Genomic DNA, 22,037 nt, shown 5'->3' on the forward strand with positions numbered 1-22,037 from the left:
GTAGTAACTACTTAGACCACTCGGCCACCGAGGCCCCTCTTCAATCTAAGAACTAACAATATATTATATGCTTACGATAAAAAGTCAACATACCAATACTTTTTGTAACGGATCTAAAAAATAAACTGCTTCGCTGAGCGCAGCTGGATACGCCCGCAGATGTCCAACCCTGAACAGTTGGGGCAAAAATGGACACGATATTCATGCTTGATACAGGTCTGAATTTGAATTGTATTAAATATTTGACATATTATAGGTTTCTGAATAAATGTAGTCAAAGAACTTGAAATTGGTTATATGAATTGAATTTATATTCAATTAAAGATTTCTTGTTGTTGTGCAATACACTGTGCTGTTGCGCAATACTTAGTAAATCTGTTGTCAGATTATAAACAATTAAAGTTCAATTAATTCTCAATGTCATTTTAGAAATTTATGAAAATGTAAAGGGAGCTTACATCAATAGATATAAACAATTCACCAAAGTTTCATGAGAACTGCTGAAAGCATTTTTGATTTTTTGTCCGAAAACTGGAAAATCCCCCTTTTTTATGAATAAAACCCTCTAACTCGAAAACGTAACGTCTAAAATATATAAAAATCGAAAAGGAGCTCACGTCAATAGATATTATAAACAATTCACCACAATTTCTTGCAAGTTGGTGAAAGCATTCTTGAGTTATTGTCCGAAAACTGGAAAATCCCCCTTTTTTAATGAACAAAACCCCATAACTCGGAAACGTAAAATCTAAAATTTATAAAAAACGAAAGGGAGCTCACGTCAATAGATATAAACAATTCACCAAAGTTTTATGCAAATTGGTTAAAGCGTTTTTGAGTTTATGTCCGACATGTTGACGACGGACGGACAGACGGACAACGGTATACCATAAAACGTTCCGTAAACGGGCGTATAATGATACAAATATAAATTTTTGGAATGATTATGCCTTTTAAAAGCTTTTATGATAGAACAGAAATTTATGACAGACAGTTGTTTTGAAGAAATTATTTCAATTGTCAATAAACTTTCAGCCATTTTTTCTTGTTTAGTATCTCTTAATTCTTTTTAAAACTATACAAATAATGTTAGAAAATAATTTGTTATATTCTATACAGTTTAAAATTTGACAATAAAACGTATCTAAAATAACTGCCCCGGTTTTATCTCTCATGTTTTTAGTCCGTCCCTTCGTCGATATAACTTCCGGTATCGAAAATCGAAGACTTCTGAGATTTTTGTGTGTGCAGGAACTAGTCGTCTATATTATTGCCATTCTTAGATAGATTGTATTTGATGTAGAATCAAAAAAATAATGTCTAAAACACCATGTAAATATTATTTGTATTTCATTTCTGATTAATGTTTGTGTTGTAAAAGAAGACCCCACCAGACAAGAATGAAGAAAGTGAAAGGAGAGTGTATACATACATTTGTAAACACATATATGAATATAAACCAGCGGTTGACAATTTTCATGGCAATGTCTAAGGCCAGGACTTGCACCAAAAAAATAAGCCACACCTAGTTAAAAAAAAACCCAGGATAAATAAAAAATTTAACCTGTTAATGTATCATGTGTGTGATGTAACTTTGTAAGACGTTTCGGCAAATTATACTACCAGTTGGGTCATAGTCGTTTCGGCTACACATAGTAAAGCTGTTTCAGCTAATCTGCTAGGGATTTTTGCTATAAGGGAGGGACATATAAAATGTACCTACAAACATACATGAACAAGTTGAAAATACATAAAGAATGCAGTTATATTTAAGTTGGCAGTGTCTGCGCGTACTCGCATGCGGATAAGAATAGTCAAATTGCCATTCATAGGCTACGCGTACCCACATCCGGTTTTATAATAAAATGCCATGGGATCAGGAATGAAACGTGAAATATATACGAAAATTATCGATAATATGGGGATTTCGTGTAGAACGAGTGAAGAGTATGAAAAATAATATTTTCAAATTGTATTTATTAGATAATGATACATGATAAACATTGCAAATTAAATGCACACTGATGGAAAATGAAACTGTACAGTCCCTGTAATAGTAAAACATGATAAAAATTCATACTATTATAAAATGTAAATGCAAATTTAAAGAATAAAATTTAACTGATTTTGAAAAATACCCATATGAGATTTAAAAATAATCTTTTAGTAAAATTTAGTAAAACTGAAATTTTAAAATATCTTATTAAAAGGACTAAAATTAAAGCTTGGGTGTCTATATAAAAATTAAAGAAGCAAGTAATAATGTCAAATTAAACCAATTATAAAAGATTCATGAAACTAATTAAGATTTGGAACAAAATTTACATATCCAATATGATTGTTTTGGCACATATTTCAGTGTTCCAGCTAGGATTTGAAAATAGAGGGGCGCGTTTTAAAAAAAGGGCACTTTAGCGCGTTCTCCTGAAAAAAATCAAATATTTAATATTACCACATAATGACATATTTTTAGCAAGCATGTAGCTAAGTTATATACTCTATACTATTACATACATTGAAAATTGTGTAGGTTTGGTTGTGAATTTAAATAAGAGTGCCAATGAGACAATTGTCTTTATTTCGATTTTGAGAAATAGATTGATTCAACAAATAAGTTTGTTAATTCAACTTTGAAAGTTTATTATCAATTCAACAAGCATCTCCGTAAATTTCATGTTGAGCGTATCTAATAATATCAATAAGTTTGTCAAAACGGATTTCAATCAGAAAATTGATACAAAAATCGGACTTTCGAGAACTCCGTAATTGGCACAATAATAAATTAATTCGACTTTGAAAGTTTATTATCAATTCAACATGCATATCCGTATATTTCATGTTGAGCGTATCTAATAATATCAATATTAAAGTTAGTCAAAACGGATTTCAATTTAAGAAAAATGATATAAAAATCGGACTTTCGAGTGCTCCGTAATCGGCGGAATTTACAATAGAAGAACAATTGCGATATCTGATAGAAACCTTTCTTCTTCTCGATTTTTCATAAAGGTAAAGAATTATATTATTTTTTTACCTTTGATGGTCATTATTCTTGAAAAAAAGATGTAATAGACTGGCATGTCTTTGATATTTTCTTCTTGTCATTTTCGAGTTGGTCAATTTTTCTTTTTTTCGTCGGCATTTTGCGTGTTGACGATTTACAATATACTATTGGAATGATTCTTTTTTAATGAATGTTATTTTATAAATAACAATTACAATAGAAATGAACATCGTTCACATTTATTTTATAAATTCTATTTTGCATCGTCAGGTGTTAAAAAATCAATTCATTTAACTTAGATGTTTGGTGCTTCAGGGCAAAGGGATTAGACAGGGTCGTAAATTTCACCTGATTAAGTAATTGACTCTAATCAAATAGGTGATTATATACAGGTAACAAGTGTCAACAATTTTAATCTGTTGTCTTAATGAAGTGTGTGTATAAAGAACTCAACAAAATGGCGACGATATGAGGAAAAAAGATCGTTTTCTAAACTTTTTTCAAAAGGGCACAGAGGGGCGCAGGGGCGCTTAAAAAAGGCAGAGGGGCGCAAAATTTCGGGGGCGGGGCGCGGCGCCCCTCCATTTCATGCTAGCTGGAACACTGTATTTCAACCCTGCACATTTCAAAGGTTGCCAGTCCAAACAACAATCACAGGCCAAAGAGTCCTGATCATGTAGGTTTTTTTTACATTTGATACATATCCATTCGCATGATTCTCTTCTTTCGTCTTCCCCACGTGTATATCACTCTCTTCCATTTTAAGAATATTTATTTACTGAGAAAAACTGTTCACTTACCTATATATAAATATTTATAAAAATTCTAAGTAGTTTTAATCAATTTATTCACTAATTGCGACAAATTCCGTATATATTTCACGTTTCATTCCCAATCCGATGGCATTTTATTGTAAAACCGGATGTGGGTACGCGTAGCCTATGAATGGCAATTTGACTACTATGCGGATACGCGCAGACACTGCCATTAAAATTTTATATTAGAAATTTATTTAAAAGAGAGACTAAAGATATCAAAGGGATATTCAAATTCATAAATATTAAAAACAAACTGACAATGCAATGGAAAAAAAACGCTAAAATGATGAAAAGACGAACAACAGTACACAGAATACAAACATAGAAATCTTAAGCTGAGCAACACAAACCCCATAAAAAAATGCTGTACCAGGGGGGTGTCAGGTGCTGCAGAAGGGTAAGCAGATCCTATTCAGCATGTGGCACCTGCCGTGTTGCCTATTTTAAGTACAAATTTATGATGCATACAAACAATCGGATACATATACATAGATTTTTACATTGTCATGGGCAATTGGCCATGATAGTCTACTAGACAAGAACTTGTCAGGAAGAGAAAAACCACATGTCCAAATTTGTACTTGCTTGGGAAATTTTTACTGGGACCACCAAATGTGTAGTCTTGGTGGTCCTAATGACATGAATGACCACTAAGCTAACAAAAAGGTTTTGAGAACTCTGTGCAGTGTACATGTTTGAAGAGCAAGTAAAAAATAAAAGTTAAAAAAATATTGTATCTATCATCTGACCCTGCTGACACTTATTTCTCTTTTTATCAATAAATTATCTCAAACAGCCCTGACAATATCATCAAAATCACTAATTTGAGTAGACTATTTTTTTCCCTTTCTAACCATAGCCAATTCAATAGTATTGGCCAATCCTAGGACTATTTTTTTGTTGACTTACATTTTGATGGACCAATCATACATGTCGTATGAGCATGATGAGACATAGCAATTTTAGAAAACAAGTAAAGATTGGAACCAGAATAATAAAGACATGAAAGAACTGAAATTTATAGTGAAATTAAAAAAATGTATCCTCAAAGTTTATAAGCACAATCATGTCACTGAGTTCAGTCACTGAGAGTTGTTTTTCTGGATAAAAAATATGTCCATATTTTTCAAGATAGACATACATTGTATGAAGAAGAATACATTTAGGAACTTTTAAGCGGTATTTTGAAGAAGTAAGAACCTAAAAACAATAAAATGAATTTGTGTCCATATTGGCATACCTTACATAGAAAAAATATTTAGGCTTTTGAATTCCATTATTTTTTTTTGAGGTGGGGGGGGGGGGGGGTCTTCATTTCTGTATTCTTTAGTTCTTTTGGCCATTTTCTCTATTTTATAATATGCTTGCCTATTATTCTATGTTCTTTATATTTTAGCTTTAACACCATCCAGACATTTTTTTTATCAAGTTGAAACCTGTGAAAATTGTAGTAGTATTCAGTATTGTTTTAAAGTTCATGAAGTTACTTTTAATTATTTTTCAGGAGATATACATATAACAAACAGTAGAAGTAAGATAAAAAAAAAGAAATGGCCAGTTCTGGTGATGATGGGACAGACAAAAGTATCCCTGTGAATTTTGTTCCATGTATTTCTCCAAGAGCATGTTCTAGTGCTGTGAGTACTGATTCTGTTGCTAGTGTTCAAGACTCCATACAACCCGAGGAAGAATATCGCTATGTTGAACTTTCCCATCCAGCCCAGCTTTTGTCTGGGTTAAGAGACCTACAAAACAGAACACAGTTTTGTGACGTTATAATTTCCGTGGATGGGCAGGAATTTCCATGTCATAAAGTGGTGTTATCTGCATTTAGTCAGTATTTTAGGGCAATGTTTGGTGGAGGTTTAGCTGAAAGCCAACAAAGAAAAGTTTCACTGAATGGCGTTGAACCGGCTATGGTACAAACATTAATAGATTACGGTTATACGTCTGAGGTGGTGATTACAAGACAAAATGTCCAATCTCTTTTATCTGCTGCTAATTTGTTAGAAATTATTCCAGTGAAAGAAGCTTGTTGTTTGTACCTTGAAAAAAACATGGATGAATTAAATTGTGTTGGTATACACTGCTTTGCCGAACTACATGCATGCTCGGAATTACAACAAAAATCAAAAGTTTACATATTACACCATTTTCAGTCAGTCTGGCAACATGAAGAATTTCTTCAATTAACCAAAGTAAAATTAGTCGAAATTTTATCTGATGATGATCTCAACATTGACAATGAAGAAATAGTTTATCATGCAGCTATACGATGGCTTGACCATGATGTTGGAAATCGAAGGAATGGATTTGAGAGTGTTTTAGAATGTGTTCGCCTGCCACTAGTCAGTTGTTATTTTATTCATGATCATGTCGAAAGCCATGAAGTTATTAAATGTTCTCAAGCATGTCAGAAGCTTGTTAAGGAGGCCAAAGATTTTCATCTGTTACAGGACAGGAGAGCTGAATTTTCTAGTCCACGTACAAAAGTTAGGAAATCTTCAGGTATGTTTTTCGGTTTTCCAACAGGTATAAATATAGGCACTGTGGATTCATTATTATTTGTGGGATACCAATTATTTTGGATTTTGGAGTTACAGGTGAGCCATGAATTACAAAATTTCTATAGACTTGTAGGCAAACTTTAGCAAAACCATGAAATTAAATATCAACGAAAATGCAAGTTTTACTCAATTCACAGAAATTGGTACGCACGAAAATAAATGAATCCACAGAACATTGTTGTTGCATTTCAATAAATACCATCTCCATATACATGATATATGTGTTCTAATGCAACTGAAAGAAATCACAAAAATATCACTAATTCATACATTTTAAAATCAGTCACACAACATCTGCACTTTCACATACAATTTCAGACTATCAATAGTGGAATTGATGGCCTGGAATTTGTGGCATTTTTCAATCAAATTGAACATTACAAACAATGTTGCAATAGAATAGAATTTGAATATCTTTCTACTGTCATTACTTTCAATTGACTGTAGAAAATATAAAATGTTTTATTTATATACAGAACATGATTTTTCACAGTGAATGCCGGTGAAACCCAGTGGGAGGAAAGACATCTATAAACACACATATGATCTTCAACAATACATCTAGGTGTCTCTTCACATTTGAACCTAATATATAAATAAAACATGAAACAATACATGTACAACATGTATGTCAAGCTCTAAATTTTCTAACACAGTTATGACATGACTTGACAGAGAAGTATCAAAGATGAAGCCAATGAGATGGTAACTCTGAAATTGACCGTTGGACAAATAATAATTATTGATTATCAGTTAAGGATGTACTTAGGTCAGGTTTAGGAATTTGTGTCAAAACTTAAGCAGTTAAGTAGATTCTAGATTTCTTTTCTTTTGATTTGAGACCCAAATAATACCTGTGCAAATATAAGGTAAACATGGTTAAAGTCAGAGACCGTCTTTTCCCGCCATAATCTATCAATATTTTTAGCTTATTTTGTTCCTTAACTAACTGGCTAATGCTCTTCCGACTTAAAGTATCAATTTTAAATTCTAGATTTTTTTAATTTCACGTAAGTGCATCCTTAATACCCCTATAGACAGAAACCAAATGACACAATAAAGTGTAGCAAAATTTATAAAATGTACATGTATGTATAATTATGTGGCTTAGAGATACATGTACAGGTACAAATGTAGATTTATATTATTGATTTTTTTATAAAAGATAAAACAGAAGTCATTGTAGCTGTTGGAGGAGAAGATGATAAAGTTGTACTCAGAAGTGTGGAGACCTATGACCCTAACACATTGTCATGGAAACCATTAGCCTGCCTTCCATTTGCAATCAGTAAACACGGAATTGTATCAGCAGGTTTGTGTGCTGTATATCACTAGGCTAACCGACCTTATGTTTGAATGTTGACCCTGAAACATTTTATTGCCTTATTATTTTATTAAAGAAAAGTGTTTCTGTCTAATTAGAGTAGACAACAAATCCTATTTTTATTTTTTTTAAAATTGACCAAAATTAAGTGAAAAAATTCATCATAACAAATTGCTAAAGCATATTTACTCAAAGAAATTACTTTTTATGTCAGATAATGTTATTTGGTAATCATGCTAATGACAATGCAATAGTTATCCTTTTGTATATATGAAGTAGTCATTTTTTGTAAGAGATTTATCTTTTTTAGGCATGTTAGGAAAAAGAATTCTTATTGTTGGAGATAGTAATCTTTTATGGGATACAGTTTTTCTGGATTTTGTCATTTCTACCTGCTGTTGCCAGCCCACTACCGCAAACTCAAATTTAAGTTAGATTTATTCAAAAATATTAAATTGAAAATCTTAAATATTTATTTTCCTGCAAATGTCCTGTGTAAATTACATTCAATTCTTATGATAATAGATGGATTATGATGATGACTGGCTGTTTAACATCTAGTGTCTAATTAAGATCATATTTAGCATAAGAACATGTTTAATGTGATATGTATTTGAACCTGCTTTGTACTAGACTAGATTTTTGTCGAGCCTGCGACTTTTGTCGCAGAAAGCTCGACATAGGGATAGCGATCCGGCGGCGGCGGCGTTAGCTAACTTCTTAAAAGCTTTATATTTTAGAAGATGGAAGACCTGGATGCTTCATACTTTGTATATGGATGCCTCATGTTACGAAGTTTCCGTCAGTGTCCAATGTCCTTGACCTCATTTTCATGGTTCAGTGACTACTTGAAAAAAAAGTTCAGATTTTTTGTAATGTTAAATTCTCTCTTATTATAAGTAATAGGATAACTATATTTGGTATGTGCGTACCTTGCAAGGTCCTCATGCCCGTCAGACAGTTTTCACTTGACCTCGACCTCATTTCATGGATCAGTGAACAAGGTTAAGTTTTCGTGGTCAAGTCCATATCTCAGATACTATAAGCAATAGGTCTAGTATATTCGGTGTATGGAAGGACTGTAAGGTGTACATGTCCAACTGGCAGGTGTCATCTGACCTTGACCTCATTTTCATGGTTCAGTGGTTATAGTTAAGTTTTTGTGTTTTGGTCTGTTTTTCTTATACTGTATGCAATAGGTCTACTATATTTGGTGTATGGAATGATTGTAAGGTGTACATGTCTAGCTGGCAGGTGTCATCTGACCTTGACCTCATTTTCATGGTTCAGTGGTCAAAGTTAAGTTTTTGAGTTTTGGTCTTTCTTTCTAATACTGCATGCAATAGGTCAGCTATATTTGGTGTATGGAATGATTGTAAGGTGTACATGTCTAGCTGGCAGGTGTCATCTTACCTTGACCTCATTTTCATGGTTCAGTGGTCAAAGTTAAGTTTTTGAGTTTTGGTCTTTTTTTCTAATACTATATGCAATAGTTCAACTATATTTGGTGTATGGAAATATTTTATGATCTATATGTCAGTCACGCAGGTTTTATTTGACCTTGACCTCATTTTCAAGGTTCATTGCTCAGTGTTAAGTTTTTGTGTTTTCGTCTGTTTTTCTTAAACTATAAGCAATAGGTCAACTATATTTGTTGTATGGAAGAATTGTTAGCTGTACGTGCCTGCCTAGCATGGTTCATCTGACCTTGACCTCATTTTCATGGTTCATTGGTCAATGTTTAGTTTACTTGGTTAATGTTAAGTTTATGTGACAGTTGTAATAAAGCTTTATATTTAGGACTATCAACATAATATCAATGATTAGTAAAGAAGGCGAGACATTTCAGCGTGTGCACTCTTGTTAACATGATAGGTGACCATCCATGGGAAATCATGTCACTCTCCCTGGGGAACATTATTCTGATTTGGGGCCAACCAGTCTTTGCTCTTATTCCAGAATGCTGTGTACTTAGTAAAGAAGCAGCAAAAACCAATTTTAAAACCTTTGGATTGACCTAGCCAGGGATCGAACCCACAACCTCCTGCACTCAAGGCAGGCACCCTACTATGAGACCGCCAAGGCAGTTACATAATGATAGAAATTCCAATCTTAAGGATGTGTACAGGGGACTTTCTAGAAGTTTTGGAAATCGCAAAAACCCAAATGAGCGAAAATGTTTTTTTTTGGTATGTTTTGTTGGGGATAGCATCTTTTTAAAAAAGAATTTTTTATTTTTACAGGTGACAGTTATCTTTTCCTGGCTGGTGGTGAATACCCTGATGGATCAGCCAACAAAAGTGTAATGAGATATGACCCTTGTCTGGATGTTTGGACTGAAGTGGCACCAATGAACATAGCCAGATCTGAACTAGGTAAGGCCTGGACTGCAATAATAATATCAACAGTTTTTATAGCCTGTATAGCAAAATGACCCTTCAAATTTATTAAATCGCAGAATGTTATGTTTTGAACTGACAGAGCCCTGATTGTCAATTTATTGTGGATAGCATATGAATCATAAATTGGATATGTCTTGATGACCAAAGTATGTCTATATTCAGTATACATTATGCCCTTGTGTTCTTTGTACACACAGTGATCTTATCTGGATGGATCATGGTATAATATTTGTTCTGTAAAAACATGAAAAAGAAACATGTAGCATGATTTTTATCATAGAATATTTTTGTATTCTTATATGTTAAATATTTGTTATTTCTGAATCAAAAAAAAAATTGGACAAGTGAATAAGTGAAATTTCAATTTACACTTGTGCTGCTTACAGAAATGATGCCCCCTTTTTTAAGAAATGAACTGAAATATTAAGAAAATATTTTTTATCTTTAGAATGTCAGCAAACCAATCAACTGTTTAATGAGTTTACAGTTAAAACTTATTACAGTAAGAATAAATTTTTTTGAAGAATTTGATAATTTCTCAAAACACCCTAGTACTTTTCTTATACCTGCTGTGATGTATAGTGTACAATGGGAGATAACTCAAATCAAAATTCATTGCATTTTTTACAAGTTTTATCTTTCTAATGAAGTTAGTTTTCTCTGGTTTTGAGATGTTTGTGGTTGAATGTCTGCTATGATTACATTCCTGTCTTCGTTATGGACTTTATTATGATAATGAATAGGTAAGAAAAAAACAAATTACCATTTGAAGGTATTTTCAAAAAAAATAACTGTTTCCAATGATGCCAAAGTTTAAGCATGTTAAGGGGGTACCCAACAGTTTTTGGTGGGGTTCCTGTTGCTCATTCTTTAGTTTTCTATGTTGTGTTTTGTGTACTGTTGTTTGTCTATCGGTCTTTTTCTCTTTTAGCCATGGCGTTGTCAGTTTATTTTTCGACTTATGAGTTTGAATGTCCCTTTGGTATCTGGCTGGGATGGTTATGTTAGATTGGACAGTGTAGAATATTACAATAAAATGACATTAACTTTGTAGGTTTGGTGATGTTAGATGGATTTATGTATGCTATAGGGGGCTGGGATGGTAACGTCAGATTGGACAGTAGAATATTACAATATAATTTTCTTTGCAGGTTTGGTGATGTAAGATGGATTTATATATGCTATAGGGGGCTGGGATGGTAACTTTAGATTGGACAGTGTAGAATATTACAATATTATTTTCTTTGCAGGTTTGGTGATGTTAGACGGATTTATGTATGCTATAGGGGGCTGGGATGGTAACATTAGATTGGACAGTGTAGAATATTACAATATAATTTACTTTGTAGGTTTGGTGATGTTGGACGGATTTATGTATGCTATAGGGGGCTGGGATGGTAACGTCAGATTGGACAGTGTAGAATATTACAACATAGAAACCAACGTCTGGACCATGATTCTACCAATGAAGATAGCACTAACCAGTCCTGCATGTGTATCTCTCAATGGCATGTTGTATGTGACAGGTAACTTTTTATATTTTAGTGCAAACTTTAAAACTTAAAGGAGTAAATTCGGTAAGGGCCAAACTTGGCCCTGATTATTAAGTTCAATGTTTCAGGATAAAAAATATGTTAAATTGATGAAAAGACATGTGAGAAAGTTAAATAGAAATATTTTTGTCAAAGTTTTATTTTGAAGAGTTGATTTGTACATTCTAAATAGGTCAAAAATAGAGATTTTTGCAAAATTTGACAAAATCGTACTGATTTCAACCAAATTAAGGCCTAGGAAACAAAGAGTGCAGGCTTCGATAAACTAAATATTTAAGTCCGATATGTAAAATGTCATAACAAAGATTATGTTAAAAGATCTCTTTTGTCGACGCCTGCGCTCTATGTTTCCTGTCTTAGAAATCAATGGAAATTTACTCGTTTTCATTTCATTTTCGTGGAAAATCAAATCGAGTGCTATTTGTGACGTCATGAATAGAACGAAAGTACGTAAATTTTCAACAAAAAGACATATTTTCTATCTAGTCATTGTATTAGCTATGATTCATTGTGATATTGGTCAATATTAATTCTAATTTTAAATTTTAGCTAGAAATAGAGGCCATTTTAGGGCCTTATCGAACCTACTCCTTTACATTGTTCAGATTTTTAGGGTGGAAATAGCCAATTATACACTATAACATTTTAAAACGGGTATGAACATAGAAATAGAAATTCTTATACATCTTGTGTTTAACAAGTCATTTTTATTTGACAAATCATATATTTTTAAGGGATAAAATACATGGTTTACCTTTCACAATGTTCTCAGCTATATTTTGCTCCCCTATATATACATGACATATATGTTATTAGAATTTGTATACATGAATTCATGTACATGCAGTGTTTAAGAATATTTTATCATGAATTGATACACCATATTCTTTTTCTTCAATTATTCCAATATGTTGTAGGTGGCGCTGTGTTAGAAGATGGAGATGGAATTGACATTGTACAGCTATTTAATCCACGTACCCAGACATGGAGTGAAATGAGGTCGATGAAGATTCCACGGTCAGGTTCTGGTGCCTGTGTACTGGATGGAAAAATCTATGTCATAGGTAGAAAACAGTTTTCTTGTATACACAAATGGGAGATTGATGTAATTCTTTAGAAAATATAAAGTAAAACAGCAGATAACTCTTAAACTTTATAGAAAATGTATTACTTAAACGGGAAATAACTCTTTATCTCTGTAAAAATATTTTAGAAATGGGAGATAACTCTAAAACCCTACAGAATATATAACTTGTCAAATGGGAGCAGGCCATATTCTTGCCGGCGAAATGACGATTTAAGTCGCCAAAGAATTTTGAAAATCGCTAAATCTCGCCGGCCGACTGACTTCATAGCGAATTCAAATCACTTTCAAAATAGGTGAAAGGGAGACAACTTGTGATTGACAAATCTCACAGGTAAAAAAATGGCGGCTGACAAGGGGGTCTCATTGGGGGGTTCTGATCCCGTATCCCGCTTACTGTTTTGTCAGATTCCCGTATCCCGCTTACACTATGTACATAAGCAATTCTATTTTTTTTGTAATTTCCCGTGTCCCGCTAGACTTCATTTCCCGTTTTCACGGCACAATAATTTGACTTTCACGTGTCACGCTTACAAAAAATCGGCAATCCCGGGTCATGCTTAGACCCCAATGAGACCCACTGACAAGGAAAAATCGAGATTTTCGAAACGACCCAGGACTAATACTGTCAATGATCAAATTAAATAAATACAAAGGCGACTTTGAACATCCTCGGATTTAGCATTCAAAACTATTCAAACGGAAAACTGACCGTCTGGTTCAGTTATCATTTTACGATGATTTTCATCTGAGGATGTTGCGTAATCACTCAGCTGATTTGTTTAATTTTTAATACTTACACGAGTCGATAAATTTTACTATTCGGTAGGTAAAGGGTGGGAATTAACGGTAGATTTATTATATTGATTGAATAAAAATTGAAATATAAAAGGTAGAAAGACAGCTGATGGATAAATGATAGAAATTAGCTCTTTATCGGATAATTGATATGCGATTGAAAGATTTTTTTCATTTATAGACTTACAATTTTTAACGATAATCTCAATTTACAACTAACATAATGTCCTGGACATTCAATAATTTTTTACAAAATAATGACAAGTGGTGATATAAGTTAAATTCCCAGTCATGTGAAATTCATCAGGTAAACTGGGAGTCATATTTTTTCTGTACTTTTAAAAATAAATTGAGGCAGATGCACATGAATTTAATGCATCATAATCATGATAATATTACTAGGCTACTGCCTCATGTCCCAATCAACAAATTTTATTTAGTCTAAGAACACAATGGTATCAATAAATAAATAACAACTATATATTGTCTAAACCTTTTTATTAAGAACTTTCTATATATACATTGTGTACAATAACATGAAAAAACTACAAGTATCTTTATTGAATATAAAACAATTTCCTTAGTGATAAGCATGAAAACACGATGCAACCGAAACGGTAATGGAATCTCACTTCTCCAAGAAATTGACCACTTCTCCCTTCTCTCTCATGGAAGGAGAAGTCACTTCTCCCTCTTCAAAATCCTAGATTAGGCCCTGAATGGGAGAAAACTCTATCTCTATAAAACATATCTTTGGTAATGGGACACATCTCTTGATCTTTTAGAAAAGATGTTACTCCCATGGCAGATAAATCTTTATTTCTGTTTAAATATCTTCTTGAACCTACTCAAAAGTCACCTCACTGATGAGTTCAGTTTTTACAGGTTGCGGTGGTGACTTTTATATGCAGATTTGACTACAATTGTATTAATACTTGCATTATATATTCTAATCTCATTATTTTTTGGCAGCTTTTACTTAAGTTAATGTGACATTTTTGTGCATTTATTAATAGTTGCAATGATAAATGCTGACATTTCTTGTAACAAGTTCTGATGGCATGACAAAAAATGTTTCAAAACTAGAATATTTCAAAATCTTAGTTGAACAATAATTAATTGTATGAGTTTTCTTTGATTTTTGGTTGATATAAAGTATTTTTTTCCAATATTGTAGATGGTAGATGTGAGTCTAAATGTTATCTCCCATTTGTATATATATATTTTTAAAGAGTATTAGAGTTATTTCCTATTAGAGTAAATATATTTCATAGAGCTGACAAGTTCTGAATTTGAAATAATAGATTTTTCATTGACATAATTTGAGTTGCAGTTATTTCCCTTGGATGCTTGTACAAGTAATAGTGATTGATGGATTAAACAAGGCTTTAAGAAATGAAAATTGTGCTGAAAACATCTTTTTCTAAAGCAACGGGACATGTTATATTTTGTGAATTTATGAAAGAATTTGTGCACATGGTGGAAAAGGGAAATAACTCTTCACTCAGAATTACCTAAATTCAATTTTCTATGTTGTGTTTTGTGTACCGTTGTTTGTATTTTAGTCTTTTTCTTTTTTTGCCATGACGTTATGTTCCTTTGGAATCTTTCGCCCCTCTTTTTCAAAGCTACCTATTTATTGTATATTTCCTAATTCTCAATATTTTATAGGAGGATGGCATGCTTCCACAGAGAACACAAAGCGAGTAGAATGTTATGATCCAAAGACCAACACATGGATAGAAAGATGTCCTCTACATGAGAGAAGATATAGGCCAGGTGTAGCGGTGGTTGGTGGTAAAATATATGCCTGTGGGGGAGAAGAAGGTTGGGACAGGTATGTTTAAATAAACTTCGTAATGCTTTTAAGGTGAATTGCTTTATGAAAACATTAAATCCAGAAATTTTTGCAATGTCTTCATTATTTCAAAAATTGCGACAGTATAAGTTTCGCAAAAATAAAGCTGATATTTAAAATTAAAATAGTCTTATGTGTATGCAGCATTTACTCAAATCAAAATGAATAATCTAGGATGTATGTATATTGTTCAACAATCACACTGATAAATGCTCTAAAAATTTCTGAACTTACAGAATACAGATAAATAGAGAGGGTATATGTCATTGAGTGATTAACTCAATGACAAAAAAAAAAACCAATCACCTCGGTGGTCTCATGGAAGAGTGTTCCCCTGGTGGGTTGGAACATCGGCCTGGGCAAAGCAGACTTTAAAATTGGTATTTGCTGCTTCTCCGCAAAGCATGCAGCATTAAGGAGTAAGAGCAAAGACTGGTCGGCTCAGATTCAAAATAATGTGTCCGGGGAACGTAACATGTCTTCCTGTGGACTGTTACCTTGTGAACTAGCACAGCTCAGCCTGTCAGTCTAGAACAAAGCAGGGTAAATATTCATATTACATTAACATGTTCTTGTCCTGAATATGCATATCAATTTGCTGCTGGATGTTAAGCAGCCATCCATCCATCATCATAAAAAAAACATGAGATACATCTTGAGGTGAAAATAATCATAAACAAAATACAAGTGCCCATGCAATATGTAAAGCTGTAACAAATAAAAAAACACTTTCTAAATTTCATACGTCCGAAGCACTTTTTTTGGAATCACCTTCATTAAGAAAGCTCAATGCAGAATGTTTGAAAGCCAAGGATGTATAAGAACAGAAACAGTTAAAGAGCTTTAAATCATGCTTGAAGATATTGACTTGAAATTTGTTATATAGTTTACACCATGACAAGTTATAGATCAAGTTAGAATTTTGTTCCAATGCAATGAATTTTTAACCGGTAGGGGACTATGTATTGCAATGCAATACTCACAGAATGCTTGTTTTAATATTCATTTGATATTTCAGATATCATGATACAATTGAATGCTATGATCCTATAACTGACAGCTGGGAAATTATCGGTGAAATGCAAACCAGTCGTAGTTGGTTAAGCTGTGTTTCCATGGTGATACGAAAAGATCTGATTGGCAAGGACAGAAATACAACACACCAGTGCACTGTCTAATTTAATGGCAGCCACTAAAAATAAAATAAGCATAATGTGATTATATATATATGAAACCATGTGATTACATTGAGAAATACCATTTGAGGCTCACTTATTGATTGCAAATCAATGTGTGTTCTTGAACTTTTGACTTCTGGTTTCAACAGTAGGCTTCAGGATGTTTGTTGCTCTGTTTCAAAATAACAAGCTTTTAAAAAGACTGTTATAAATGGTATACTGTGGATTCATTATTATTCGTTGGATACCAATTTTCGTGGGTACAGGTGAACCACGAATTCAAATGTTCAAGGAATTGCAAATTTTCTAAAGGCTTTGTATGCACACATTGGCAAAACCACGAAATCAAATATCCACGAAATTGCACATTTTCCTCTATCCACGAAAATTGATACTCACTAAAATAAATGAATCCACGGTATAAATGACAGAACTAAAAAGCAGAGAAAAATGAAGGTCTGTGTCCTTGTTTTTGAGATATAAGCTATTGAAAATTTGGTGGAAAATGATTCACTCTAGATTTTTCATACATCTAATATTGGCCTTTTTTCTTCATTCAAAAACAATGAAAAAATAACAAGGATTTTATAAGATTTTCAAAGTATATGTAATCAAGTTATGGGGAAAAAAAGTAGGGGTTAGCAGGCAAAATCTTTATTGGCACTTCACAGAAAAAACCAGAGGAGTCTGAATATTTGAAAAAAGTGAAAAACTGTGTCAGCGACCATCCTTAAATGAGTTTATATTGTCTGTAATTGATTGACAGATGATTTGTGCATTGTAACTTTTCAATGCATGGCAAATAACCTTTTACAGTACTATGGAAAATATTTTATTCATGGGATACCAACTTTCTGGAATTTATAAGTATAGGTTAAACACGCATTTAGGTGGGCTATGAGTACACATTTTCTGTATGCTTGTTTGCTAACTTTGAAAAAAACCACGAAAATCAGATATCAAAGAAAATACCATTTTTTCTCAATCCACTAAACTTGGTTTAAGGGAAACAAATTATCTACAGTATGTTCAACATATAAGGAAATTTTTATCATTTAAGGAAATGAAATTTTTTCCTGATTTTTTAATATCACAATAGTAGATGTTTGAAGCCACTGAAGTTAGCTGGTTCTAATGTGAGGTCAGTTGTTTAAAAGTCAGTGAGCGCAAATTTGTATACAACATCTTGATTTGTCATTAATGAAGGCAGATAGTACTAAGTCAGTCTAATTATGAAACTAGTGGCAAAGTGAAGAATAAAATTATTTTGATTTTGGATTAGATATTGAAGTTTTGAATGATAAGTTTAACCTAGTATATCATCCTTTATCGTTTTATCTAATTGAGAAAACCAACTAGGATACATGTTCTTTTTTTAGTGGGTGGGGGTGGGGGGGGTGGTGATTCAACAATCAATCAATGAATCAATGAATCACAGTTTGAACAAAATCATGTGCCAAAGTTTCAATTTGAAAATAAAACAATCGTGTAATTTTTCCTGTATTTATTTAGTAATTAATTGTTAAGGGGGTACAGAACACATAAAGGAGTTAACTCTTCCTAAATCAGCTGAACATTTTAATCACAAATTATTAGTAAAGAGAAATCAAGCTTCTTAATGATCAAAATTAGTGTTTGTCAAACTGCTATATATCCAATGAAATTATTCCTGTTAATTGTGTGGTTCAAATTTTTTGTAACAGCTCCAAATAATTATTTTGTCAGTTTTATGAAAATTAAACGAGGCCAAATCTTTTTTAGTCAAAGTGTTGGGTACCCCCTTTATTATAGATATAAGTATTAAGAATACTGTTTTAGCTGATACATTGAATGCATAATATTTCCAGCCAGGTAATATATATATAGTTATTGCTATTTTGTGTATTTTCCCTTTGATTTTGTTTTGGATAATTTTTCAAATCATACTACTTGCTATTAGCTTCTGAGGGCTCACGTGCCATTGCCAATGTAAACATCAACGACATCATTGGAAAAATAGCAATAAACAGATTATCAATGGTCATTCAAACTCTAGGATGTTTCTCAGTGACATCTTATCTCAGGGCTGTCGCCCTTCAATGAGATTGTAGCTGAGAAACACCCTCTTGTTTAAAAAACCATCAGTAATCTATAAATATTCCAGTAATTGTTAACAGTAAGATCTGAGTAGAAAGAATAATCTTTTACAATCTGTAAATTTAGATTATTTTTGTAACAATTCATTACTGTTAATATTTCATGCAATATGAGATGAGAGGTTAATTTTTCATTCATACATAGATTTACGTTATATATATGAAAATTTATCAATTTTTAGCTATAAATTATAACCTTTACGTCTAATTTTGTGTAGATGGTAGGCTATTGATCTCAGCTGTTAGATTTTATCTTTTTATTTTTGTGCAGGAGAGGGGTGGGGATGACGAGTTTGTCATGTTCTATAGTAGTGTGTCTGTTGTTGAAGACTATGGGTTGACCTCTGGATGTCTTATCATGTGTTGTGTGTTAACATTTCTGTCTCATTGATGTATACCAATTATCTCCCTTGATTCATATTGAATACTGAGTGTTTTAATGTCCAATTTTCATAGGGATATTTCTCTTGAAAGCAAATTGTTAAACTCACATTTTATTTTGGTGAGTTTAAAAAATTATGTTACATATACTTTTATTATAGTATATCAATACTTTTTGACTACATTTTGTATGTGAATAGAGTTGAATCATTTGCAGAAAAAAGAGGAAAATACATAATTTTTTTTTATATATATTTCATATTCCCAAGGAGAATAACTGCAAAACCCAGCAAAGTGAATTTAAGTATTAAATTGACATTAAATGTCATCAGTACAATTTCTGTTGGATGATAAATTTGAAAACGATAAATTCAGAACTTACTGCATGCCTTCATTTTTTTAGATTGTCTAGCAATGGACACAAACACGAGATTAATTTTTACAATATCAGGAAACGCTGCACATAAATAATGCTATTGAAATTGAAAATATAAGGTTATATTTATATGAAACCTATTCTGTTGCAATTTTCAAAATGATTAAAATTTCAGAAAAATTTCTTCATTTACAGTATCATATTTTTGACAATGTAAAGAGATCTGTTTGAAACAATTTTACTAGCATTACAAAACATCTGACATATAAAGTTCACCAATTGATTAAATATCACAAGAAACCACACTGTTCCCTTTTAAAAAAAAACATATATTTCAATTGAAAAATTTAGTCCGTTGAAAAGTGTCAATATTGAGTCACCAGGTTATATTTCACATGTAAAACTGGAAGGGTAGTATTTTAAACATACTACAATTGAAGATTGCATGCAGTGTATGCTATGTGATTTTTTAACCTTATATTGAAATTTCAGAGGTGATTTTATTGGAATTGTGAAAGAAAAAGTTGTCATATCATGTAATGTCAGGGAGGAGTTTATTTTTCTATGTTCAGATCAGGGATACTTTTATTACAATCTGTAAATTCTGTAACAATAATTGTGTGTTTGTATGATGTTATGAAATTTTTTTTTAATAACACCAGTATTAATATTATTGTCTTGATTTAATTGGATAATGTTGATTTCATAACTGTATTTTTAAAATCAGATTTTGTATTGTCCATTCATTAACTTCCCAGTCCAACGACTTCTATCAAATCATATGTGTTTGTGTATAAGGTATTCAATACTCAAATCCTACGTACAGGTCAGGGGTTTCAGTGAGAAAAAAATATCTTCTGAATCGAGGAAAAAAAATCTACATTTACCAGCACACGTTATACACAATCACCACTACACTGGTATTAGTTTGTGCACTGTATATGTATCTGCATGTATCAATGTACAATACATGCAAGGTTTGTTAAAGTAAACCAAATGAATGTCCAAACCATACGTGGTACATGATTGCTCTTACGCCTATTTTGAAACATGCTCCAAGCAATCTCAGACTTCTCCATACTGGAGGCCAAAGCTGAAATAGCAAAATCTAACTGAACTGTATGGGACTATGGATTTAATCATTTGTTTCGGATATCAGCTTTTCTGTATTGAGGCAAAAATGCATTTTGATGAATACTTGATCTAATGACTTTAACAAATTCTGCATACTAACTTAAAAATGAAATTTGTATTTGCTTTAGCACTTTAGGTGAAGGTACAGTAAATTCGTTTTTTTTTTAGGAAAATCTATTCATTTTACAACTTGTACAATTTAAGATTTGATGATTTTAAGACAAATTAATGATTTTTTTTCTCCAATTTTATTTGCTTTCTATATACAAATGTTCACCTATTTTGAAAAAAATCATACAATTATATTTGAGAGAACCAGAGATATAAAATGCATTTTTTATTCTATTTTTAGGTATACATTGTACTTCAATTAGCCAAAGTTTTTGCAAAATGCTACCCAAATCTGTGACAGCCCATTTACTTACTTGACCTTAATTTGTTCACCTTTTCAGATGAAATCCATGAAATCTAATACTGTAAATTCAGAAATTATTGCGTGAATTTATTATTGCCATCTTTGAAGACAGGACAAAAATGTGAGATTAATTATTGTGATTTCAGGAAAATCTGCATACAATTATATGTATCTTCTATCTGAACGTGAGTTCTTATTATTGCGAAAATCAACATGTCTTATTATTTGCATTAATAAAAACCTTGCAATAATTTCTGAATTTACAGTATTCTCATTGCTGATTATGACTAAACATTATTTGCTATGTTATTTGTATTATGAATGTAAATTCGATTACTGCAGCCAATCAATCTGATTAAAATACAGATCCTGTGTCCATGTTTTGCTTATAAGGATCTGACAACACTCAGTTCTAATTTTTCTCAATTTTGGGTCCTAAATGCTATTCAACTGCATACTTTATTGGGCTTTGATTCGAGTGTCACTGATGAGTCTTTTGAAATTTGGGCTCTGGTAATTATTACATCAGCCAATGAAATTTCAGCCTTCAAATTTTTGAAGGTGTGAATCATGACGACAAAACCAGAAAATTCTGAAAAGTCTTTAAAACAGAAAATTAAATTGATTGTTGTAAGAGCCTTGTAAGCAAAGCGTGGACACAGGATCCGTATTTTAATATAGTTGCAGCCAATTGGTTTTGACAGTTCCCAGTTAGGGATTGTCAGTTTTATAACGGAGGATTTGCCAAGCATTGCCATTGTTTTAAAGTTGTAATGCAGAGAGTTGAGAGTTGTTTCAATCCATGTTATGTTATGGTAGACTTATTTTCTTTTAATTTGATGACTTTTATGGAACATTTGCCAAATGTAAATGTTCTGAAGATCTGCAATAAATGTTTCTTTTCATGCAAAGCATGATGATTTCAGAATTTGTCATTTTAATTTGACTCACCTGGCCTAATGGTCTAATAGCTAGTCTACCAGTAATCACTTGGCATCTTTTCTTTATTC

General features: G+C 32.3%; 1 protein-coding gene across 1 annotated transcript; it reads left to right on the forward strand.

Moving 5' to 3' along the window:
* The first annotated feature begins 1,193 nt into the window (after positions 1 to 1,193).
* On the forward strand, positions 1,194 to 21,955 carry LOC127710172 (kelch-like protein diablo). The gene is made up of 8 exons (XM_052215922.1): positions 1,194 to 1,332; positions 5,327 to 6,330; positions 7,555 to 7,701; positions 9,957 to 10,088; positions 11,465 to 11,641; positions 12,586 to 12,732; positions 15,222 to 15,387; positions 16,427 to 21,955. Exons 2-8 carry the CDS (start codon positions 5,373 to 5,375, stop codon positions 16,584 to 16,586), a joined length of 1,887 nt encoding a protein of 628 aa, XP_052071882.1. The 5' UTR covers positions 1,194 to 1,332; positions 5,327 to 5,372; the 3' UTR covers positions 16,587 to 21,955.
* Positions 21,956 to 22,037: the final 82 nt, after the last annotated feature.

The sequence above is a fragment of the Mytilus californianus genome, unplaced genomic scaffold (genome assembly GCF_021869535.1).
Source record: "Mytilus californianus isolate M0D057914Y unplaced genomic scaffold, xbMytCali1.0.p SCAF_7, whole genome shotgun sequence".
Classification (NCBI taxonomy): Eukaryota; Metazoa; Mollusca; class Bivalvia; order Mytilida; family Mytilidae; genus Mytilus; species Mytilus californianus.

What these genes read in the sequence shown, in the direction of transcription:
- LOC127710172 (XM_052215922.1), top strand. Translation starts at nt 5,373, where the DNA reads ATGGCCAGTTCTGGTGATGATGGGACAGACAAAAGTATCCCTGTGAAT. An exon ending in ACACGGAATTGTATCAGCAG is followed by an intron (nt 7,702 to 9,956) that starts GTTTGTGTGCTG and finishes TTATTTTTACAG; the next exon opens with GTGACAGTTATCTTTTCCTG. An exon ending in GGAGAAGAAGGTTGGGACAG is followed by an intron (nt 15,388 to 16,426) that starts GTATGTTTAAAT and finishes TTGATATTTCAG; the next exon opens with ATATCATGATACAATTGAAT.